The sequence below is a fragment of the Hippocampus comes genome, unplaced genomic scaffold (assembly GCF_001891065.2).
Source record: "Hippocampus comes isolate QL1 unplaced genomic scaffold, H_comes_QL1_v1.1 scaffold104, whole genome shotgun sequence".
NCBI classification, from domain to species: domain Eukaryota; kingdom Metazoa; phylum Chordata; class Actinopteri; order Syngnathiformes; family Syngnathidae; genus Hippocampus; species Hippocampus comes.
The window spans coordinates 2970824-2980429 of record NW_017806072.1 but is presented as its reverse complement, the minus strand read 5'-3'; the positions used below and the strand labels follow the sequence as shown (position 1 = coordinate 2980429).

The following is a 9606-nucleotide window of genomic DNA, read 5'->3' as shown; positions in this document are numbered from 1 at the left end:
CCAAAAATAGCAGATTTATTGCAAGTGTCCCACAACAGCGTCAGCACAGAGCTCACACAAATCTACATAAAAGCAGACACTCATCTGTTGTGGAGGAAAGCCCGGATTCACAGCTTCCCCCCCACCCCCACCCCTTTGTGTTGTATGCCAGGCTGTGATTGTGTGGTCAAAGGTGAGCTTTTTCTGTGAGAATGTATTTGTTTTGCAGCGCTTGTTATAAAGAAGAAAGAATACAAAGGTGCAGTCTTATCTTTGAGAAAGAAATGAAACCTTGCTCTTTCATGACTGGCCCATTTCTTTTCTATTGTGTGATGGAAGGCACAGGAGGAAGCAGGTGCGGAGTGCACTGCATCCCAAAACGAATGGAAAGTACGTGTTGTGGGGAGCACCAGACCAATGAATGTGGAGCTTGTTGTTTTTTTAACTTGAGTAAGCAAATTCGCAGAGTTGCACAGTGACACAAGCTCTCTATTATGCTGAGCCTGGACTGGAAATGTCACATCATATTGTAGCGGCAATCGTGTGGGAATTAAACAGTTCTCTTTCCATCTTCTATTCAGTGCCATGAAGCAGTGGCCACTTGGCAACAAAGAGGGGGATGGGGGGGGCAAACACCATCTTTACTTTCTTACTAGTGTATTCTATTTCATACAGAGTAGTGATAATTTTACTCAAGATTCTAATTAATAATTTAGGCCTGATTTTGTGTGTGTGTGTGTGTGTGTGTGTGTGTGTGTGTGTGTGTGTGTGTGAGTGTGTGTGTGTGTGTGTATACACAAATGACTGGCAGCCACTTGTGGTGCCGTGCAAATATGATTTTTCCGAAGGCCTTCACAATCTCGAGTGCTGGCCTTGACCACACACCCTCTGTCAAAATTGCTCATTCTCCTTTGAGCCAATTAGATTTTTACATTCACTACTCGGGGTCTTCTACAAGGCAGGATGATGAGTGAATTCCTACCTCCTCTAAGTGGTTCAACGATGTTTCGCTTCCAATTTGTTTAGCTCAAAGTGCATCAAAGCTTGATTTACGATGGAGGACAAGAAACATATCACCTCACACTCTCTCGACCGGAGTCATACCATATCTTATCAAATCGTTATCCCATTGAATTGAACAAAATTGAATTGTTCCTCGAATTGTATCCCACTCATAGTATAGCGATACGTATCATTTCATCTTTGAGAGATGCACACCCCTAGTTGTTCACCTGGTTTTGTCTTGAGAGCTGTCCAATTAATTCCTTATTTTTAGTTTTTGTTGCTAACGGGAGGTAAATAATCCAGTCAAGGAACCCGTGGCCGCTGGGTATCCCCGACGACACTGGGGGGCTGCGAGTCCGAGCGTGCATAGCAACACCATGGCAAAGGCACTCGGTCAGACATCACTTTTTTTAAGATACCTGAACATGAAAATATTTTTTTTCCTCTTTTTTGTAACAGCAACTTCTACCATTCAATGACTACCTATAACAAAGAGGGCCAGATTTGGTATGGTGAAAATGTGAGGGGGCTGACCAGTTTTAATTACTTGAAGTGTTCACTGCGTTCGTTTCCACTTCCCAGTCATCTTGTCGTTTGCATGTTTTATCAGGTAGTTCCTTTTGCTATTAAATTCCTTGAAAATAGCCACAGTCTCTTGGCAAATTAGTATTACACACAATGCTCATTTCCACTTGCCCCCTTTCTACCAACTTTTCTTTTCTTCGTGTCTCCATTTTACAAATGGACTGGAAAGGGTCACACAAGGGTCATGCAGCAAGAGGTGTGTTCGTAAATTCACTGTGACGCCTAACAAAACTGTGTGAGAGAATGTTGTGTTCGGATCACGCTCAGAGTATTTCCGAACGCCCCCGAAAGCTAAGCCACAGGTTTCCTGCCATCTCCTGGTGAAATGGAAAATAATTTTGTTTTTGTTTTTTGGTTTTTTTTTGTACTTTTACAATACAATAGGATTGCACGACTGTCCGTGTTTTATGTTATGTGTTTTATTTATTATTTTTACTTTATGTTCACTGTTTTGTTCAGTGTTTTGTTACAGCTGCAGCTGTTGTGAAAGTGCTTTATAAATCAGGATGTATTTTGTACTTTTCTACTATGCCCAAGAGTGCTGACGAGCCACGCATGATTGATTCCATGCCAGAGGCTGCGGGCCAGTCGAAATTTAAACATGGCTCACAATTGGCCCCTACACCGGACTTTGGATATGGGTGGTTTATAACTTTATTTCAGATTTTTTTCCTACATTCACCAAGAATCAACTCATTGGAAAAAATACAATAGAATGCTTTATATAAATACATTCACCTAATGTGGAACACAATTGAGGTTAGCAGGTTGGTGTGGCCCTCGATAACCGTTCCGGTTTCTCACATGGCCCCTTTGTATAATTAATTGCCCACTTTTGGCATTGAGGGATCACAGCTGAGGTGGCAGGGCATCTGCATGGAAGGTTAGGTGTTACCGTGAAGGATGTAAGGCATCTGCGGAAACATTTATCGTGTTCACACTCCAAATGAAGTTATTTCTTTGTTTTGTTGGTGTGGATGGGTCTAAATTTGTTGAATTGCTTTCTTGTCGCTGACCTAATGGAAAGTGTCGGTTGTTATCAGCATAAAGCAAAGCAACGGTCATTAAATGGTGCCACCGAGAGAAAGACAAGGAAAAGAAGAAAGTCGTGGCTTAATTAGCGGTGACAGCAAAGGTGTAAGATTTAAATTCAGGCCTTTAATGTTCCTCTTTTATCGCTCCTGCCAGGAGAAGTCTCTGACCGTCTCCTAATTAATACACATGCCGTTCTCTGTGCATACTCACCTACTCCTTGGAAACTCATACGCAAGGCAAGACATACTCGCACACGCATACACACACAAATGTACACGGAGAGTCCACTCGGCATCTGCCTCACACATCCCCGCTTCGCCATAAATCAGTCAGTGATCTGTGCCATCTGCAGGCAGCCATTAAAGTATATCGTGTGTCCTTTCATTGTGAAAGTAAATTTGATACTACTTGCTTTTTAATCACTCTGATCCTGTTAAGGTTCACCTCAAGTTCAGCAGCTGTCGAAGACATGCATTTGTAATTCTTACGTGTCTTTCCCTCGGTTTCAAGATGAATCTGCATCCCACTGTAATAATTAAAGGGACGCAAGAAAACTGACAAAAGGTTTCCATCAGTTGATTAAAAAGAACAATGCACGAAATATTAAAATGTCAACAACAAAGAAAAAGAAATGAAAAATAATGGATGAAAGAAGAACAAGTGTGCCTTTTAAACTATTCGCAATGCCAGATTTTCACCGGTCACGAAACACAGCCCAAACACAGTCTGTATAAGGCAGTGGTTCTTAACCTGGGTTCGATCGAACCCCAGGGATTCGGTGAATTGGTCTCAAGGGGTTCGACAGAGCCTCTGCCATGGAGGTTAAGACACACCTGACTCAACATGTCAATTAGTTATGATACGCCCGCTAAGCCATCACTGGCTGCAGATGATCACATGACATTGCTTGTCCAATCAGTGCTGCAAGAAATTTAGTTCGCTCAGGAGTCAACGTGTGACTGCCGTCCGTGATAGTACGTCATACAATTTTTAAAAAACTTATACTTGTGTCTTGAAATTTTATTTACTTTTTTCGGCTTTTAATAAATGCATTTCTTATGTCTTGAATTTGAAAAAGTCATATTCTTGTTTTTTACTAATGAAGGCTTCGGTGAATGTGCATATGAACTGGTTGGGTTCGGTACCTCTCACAAGGTTAAGAACCACTGGTATAAGGGCTGCAATTAATGATTATTTCAATATCTATGCAATTAAATGATGAATCGGACTTAAAAAAAAAAAAAAACACACACTTCTAACTTCTCATCCCTTTATGAACCCCCTCCCCCCAAAAAACTGGACATTATTTCAAATTGACAGGGCACAGAAGTGCATAAACCGGATGTTGCGTGAACATCTCAGTACTCTTAGAAAGAGAGAGGGTTTTGTTTTTTTTTTTGTGTGTGTGTGAAGTGCTGCAATCGCCTGACTTTGGTGCAAACAGTATAGGCTCAGGTTCCACTTGGTGACAAATGTGAGTCTGATGGGTTCTCTGTCTCTCTATGTGCCCTGTGATTGGCTGGCGGCCATTTCAGGATGTAGTTCGCCTTTTTCCCTGCAACCCTGAATAGGATCATCGGTGTTGAGAATGGACTGATGAAAGAGGAAAACCCCTGAATGAGTATAAATTTCTCAAAACAACTCTGAACAAGACTGATTTATAGTCAAACCTAAGATGAACCTGTTATGACTCTGACAATTTGCACCATGGTTAGAATCTTATTTCCATTGCTAATTGATTGTCCCCGCAACCCTTGTGAGCATAAGTGGATCAGAAAATGGATGGATGGTTTTTCAAATGTTGTGTGTGTTTTTAGTGCCTTTAATTTTCCTACAAAGTTACACAGGTTAAGACAAAGTCGATGTTCTCCCTGTAGTATGTGTAAACTCTTGAGACGTCACACTCACTGTAATTACAGAAAGATTGCAAACTCAGGAAAAGCAATGCCTACAGTATGTGTGTCATCATGACTTTTTCCTAGTCCACACATGCTGGCATTTTCAACTGTGTAATTTGGATCTGGCTCATTTCGCCAGAATGAAGCTCTTTTACTTCCAGTTCTTTTTTCCAGTATTTTTTCATTCTGTATATTGTGTGTATGTGCCACCTGTCCCTCCTGACATTGCGGACTGTCTCGTAAAACAACGGCAGTATACTGAAACCTTGCGGGGCCTGTCGATCCATTCCTGCTGCAGCAACACTACATGAGGTTGTGCTAACCTCGTTTTGTCAGTCTAATACAATACATGCACTTTTTACATTGTTATGGTTCGCATGAATGTGAGTTGGAAACGGGTAATAGACACAATCACATACCAGTCTCTGTGTAATTTATTTAAAGGGGTGTGTGTGCGTGTGTGTGTGTGTGTGTGTGTGTGTGTGTGTGTGTGTGTGTGTGTGTGTGTGTGTGTGTGTTTTGGTGGTGGTGGTGGTGGGGGGTTATTTCGTTTGGATCCTCAAGAAGGCAGAGCAACAAATGACCTGTCTCCTGTAATTACGGCCACGTTAACAAGAAGTGACTTGTTAATTGTTAAATCTCTTTAAAAAGAATTGTAGCTTGTCGTTTCCTTTCTTGTGCCTTTCTCTCTGTTGTCACATCATTGTGTTGATTTAAATCACTGATTGTCACTGTTTATTGCCTATTTTGATATCTACGGGTATTTCATATATTTTATGCTCTTTTTCACTGTCCTAATGCCCTAAGTCTTTGAGTTTATGTTTTCCTTCCTTACTCCGCCTAATGTTTTGGTACCAAATCCCAAGCATCTCATTGATCTCATGAAGTTGCTCAAATCAATAACAGTGACTGTCAGGGTGGACTATAAACTGTGATATAAGATTTATGCATCTTGACTTGCTTGTGCATGTTTGCTCTTCTCACGACATCCTTTCTCTTCTTTTCACACACACAGTGGCGTCCATTCCTCCCTGGTCTGAAATATGAAGTGATAGACTCGGCCTTCATCTCATTATATGCAGGTAAAAGTTTCATTTTGTTTGGTTGAATTTTAAAAGTGAGCTCTTCTCGTAGGACTTTTTCAGATTCAGAAAACTTTATTTATCCCCACTGCGCATTTAAGGGAGTAGAGAGTGGCACAGTTATTACTGTACATAAATACATAACATCCATGACAAAAAATCAACTCGTTTAAAGGTAAACTAAACAGCAGGGCTTTAATTGCATCAGTTATCTATCCATCAATTTTCTGTACCACTCACTAGGGTTGCGGCAGAGCTGTAGCTGATCCCAGCTGTCTTTGGGCAAGAGGCAGGGTGCACCATCAATTGGTCACCAGCCAGTTGCAAGGCACTGTATAAGTTACTGTATGTGTGTTTTATTTTATTTTAACCAAGCTCTTGCCGCTAAATTGAGATGCTGTCCATTAGTGTCAAGCTGTTGTTTAGTGTCAGTAAAATTTGCTTCCGTGTTGTCTCAACTCATTCACAAGGCCTTGGTATGACACAAGATTTTCCTTCTTTTTTTGGAGGGAAACTATGTCTTGTCAGATTGTGTGTAGAAAGTGTACACAGAGATTTTCTCTACTCAATTTCTTTGCTCAAAGTGTCCTTTATGGCACACTAAAGGACTTTTGTTGATGAAGTAACTTAGGACACAAAGAATAGGAGTTGGTCACCAGGACTTTGTATCAGAATACAAAAACTGACACCGATTTGAACCCAAAGTCATCTTGTGTGAGATAACAGTGTTATTATTTAAAACAATCCATATCCTTATCCTGTTCAGAGTCACAGCCGCGAGCATCCTTGCTGACTTAGGGTGAGTGGCGTGGCACACCCATGACTGATTGCCAGTCATGCCAAGCACACACTGTAAAGATAGAGACCCATTTCTTACTTACATACCGTCACTGAGCAGGATCTGAACCCACGCAGTCTGGGCAGAATTCAGCCAATTGAAACACTGCACATTTAACTGACGACCATATTGGTATGTGTCCACATTGAAACTAAAACTGAGTCGGTCAATAGTCCAATCACTGAAGATCAATAGCCAGTATATTGGATGACATTACTTATATTTAAAACACCGACACAGCATCAGTCCAGTCATCCATACATTCTAATGCATATTTTAGATAGATAGATATCCACAATCCTATTCACAAATAATTAAGTTGTACTTAATAGTAAAAAAAAAAAAAAAACTTGGTTACAACCTAGGAATGTCTCAAATGATTTTTTTTCATTTTAGCTTCATTAAAAAAAAAAATCACATGTATGTCAATATATAGTCAATTTGTATGCAGGTAGAGGTGCTAGTGAGCTGGCTATTGATTTGCTGTGAGATGGAAGTACTAGTACATGGCTGCTGAATGACACTTGTGAGTACGTCGCAGCACCACATCAGGACAAAGACGTTATCGACAGACAGACAGACAGACAGACAGACAGACAGAATGCTGAAAGGCTCCTTAGGTACGTACGTTTGGGGTCATGTACACGCTCGTCACAACTGGCCACGTAGTCCGCACCTTTACTTTGGTAGTTGATTTTCAGTGTCCCTGAGTATAAATTACATATGATTTGACCTTTGACATCTTTGAGTTAGATAAACCGGTAGTTCTTGACCTCCTTGGGGCAATGATATGTGAAATATTGATGAGATAGACCCTCCAGAGACGTGGACATAGCAAACCAAGGTCATACCCTGAATTCTACATAAATAGAACATATTCCTCAATGGGAGCCAGCAGATATTTAAATAGGTCAGATCCGGTGTTGTCGGGGAAAGCAGGTATGGAAACAACAGATGTCTGATTGCCCTGAAAATCAATGTAAAAAATTGGTGCCCTTTGTTTAATATGTGTGCACACCGTGACTGTGCACCACCAATCTTAATTCCTAAAGGATCAAAATGTTGCTGACCACCCTGTTAATTACGTGGCATTTCTCCCATCAGCCCTCGCACCTGACGTGCCATTAATCACACATGCCTCCTCCTCCCTCTATCCTATTGATTGGTGTAATTATGATTCTCCTCTGCGCTGTATTGTTTTCCTTCCAACTTTTTCTTTCTTCTACTTTGTTTCTCACTTTGCATCTTTCTCTTTGTTACAGCTTTTACACTCAATTCACAACATTTTGCACACCCGCACCATTTGTGAAAAGATACAACAGCAATATTGAGCGCTAAGGTTAGCTACCCACAGGTTGACTGGCTATCCCGCTGTTGTCTCCAAGTTTCGGGGCAATGGCAGGTACATATTATGCAACACTGAGCCATGGGTTGACTGTTAGTGGCTACCAGGGTGAGACTATCATCATCCCTTGCTTGTTCTGTTGAAAGGCTGATACGAGGCCAGGCAGTACAGTCCGGTGACTCCCAAAACAGGGTATCGAGGCACACCACTGTGCCATGAGAGATCACCAGGCGCGTTCCCAGAGAAATGATCTGAATTCACTTACTGTAAGTCGCAGTTATTTGAATGGTAAAGTGTTACCTGAAACAGGAGCATTGCCTGTGCAGTCACCGTCGTAAGTGTTTTATGATGTAACTGTTTGATTCCATTTCCAACGCACGATGCTTGACCTTGGATGTCCCACTGTAATTGAAATGATGTGTGTATGACCAAGTCTCTTAGGTTGTAATGGTTCACTCGCCTTAATTCCATACAGCCAGCTTGATTTTGGTTCCCGTCAGTGTGAGAGTAAATGTTTGTCCGTCTCTATATGGGCTCTGTGATTAACTAGACACCAATTCAGGGTGTAGTCTACCTTTCGGCTTAAGTCAGCGGGGAAGGCTCCAGGAACAGAAAATGAATGGAAGGACTTGTATGATAAGTGAATATTGTCCTGTACCTCTGGATTTTTGATCCATCTTCTGCTATTTTATCTCATTCGATTGCACAGGTGTATCTTTGAAGGGATTGTGTCTCTTTGTCCTTGCAGCTACACTTTTTAATGCTTACCAGTGATGGTCGCAGGATGACCAATTTGCATTTTGTTTGTCCTTCAAAGACCTGTGAGTTAATGTCTCCGGCTCTTCTTAGCCATGGTTTTGCTCTCTGAATCTTTCAGACGAGTCCAGCCTCAAGATGAACAGCATAGACCACATCCCCCAGACCTTTGCCAGTCATGTTCGCCTCCCGGAGGACTCTCTGCCCCAAAAGATGGAAGAAGGTGTCACCCCGCAGCATGGAGCAGATATGTTGAAGCCAGACCCGAGGGATACCTTCTATAGCAGTAATACTGTCCATCAGTTCAGACTGTCCGTTGTCTTTGTTGGGGGTGCTGTTGTTGTGGCATTTAGGTCATATAGTTTAATCTGTGTTTCCTTTATGTATGGTGCTAAGCAAATTTATGAGCGTTTAAACCATTGAGACTAATTGTCTCAAAGACTAATCATGAAGCGCTTTAATGCTTCAGTTTTAGTGAGCTATCAGTATTTCATCATTTTAATTTAGAAAACAAGCATAACATCCGACCATAACTATAGTTATTCATCTTAACAAAGGACTAATGAAGTGCTCTCTTACTTTTTGTAACTGGTTAATTTCTTTAATTAATGGATAACAACGTTAAATAAAGAGTGTCAACAGGAGTATATTAATCATTCGAGAAACATCAGACATAAAATACCAATGCTGGTTTAGGGCAGCTGTGGCATAAACCTCCTTTATTTCTTATTGTTACATTATTGACCTTTTCTGTTTTTCAAAATATCTTTCTGAATAGAGACATCATCTACTATGTTCTCTCTGCTTTCAGCTCCCCTGATCGAGCCCTCCCGTCTGGAAAATGTTCTGCCTGCTTGTCTTTACTCTCCCACCTATGTCGTCAAAGATTTCCCCATTGCCAGATACCAGGGCCTGCAATTTGTAAGTGCCCGCTCAATCGTCTTCCCGCTGGACCACCACGCTTGCCACTCACCATGTGTAATGCTGTTTTAATTGGCTGAAACGATTGCTCAAATCATCTCTGAGAGTCATCAGAAGGGCATCCAATTATAGCAGCTTTTTGTAGATGACTTTTAACCTGCT

The 9606-nt window shown here is 41.3% G+C and overlaps 1 protein-coding gene across 1 annotated transcript in view; it reads left to right on the top strand.

The window, feature by feature from the left end:
- The window catches only part of b4galnt4a (beta-1,4-N-acetyl-galactosaminyl transferase 4a), a 153266-nt gene that overhangs the window by 133912 nt on the left and 9748 nt on the right, over positions 1–9606 (top strand). The window contains exons 9-11 of the mRNA XM_019894248.1: positions 5518–5584; positions 8645–8809; positions 9335–9444. Of these exons, the coding sequence (XP_019749807.1) occupies positions 5518–5584; positions 8645–8809; positions 9335–9444 (342 nt within the window). The remainder of the gene's footprint in view (positions 1–5517; positions 5585–8644; positions 8810–9334; positions 9445–9606) is intronic.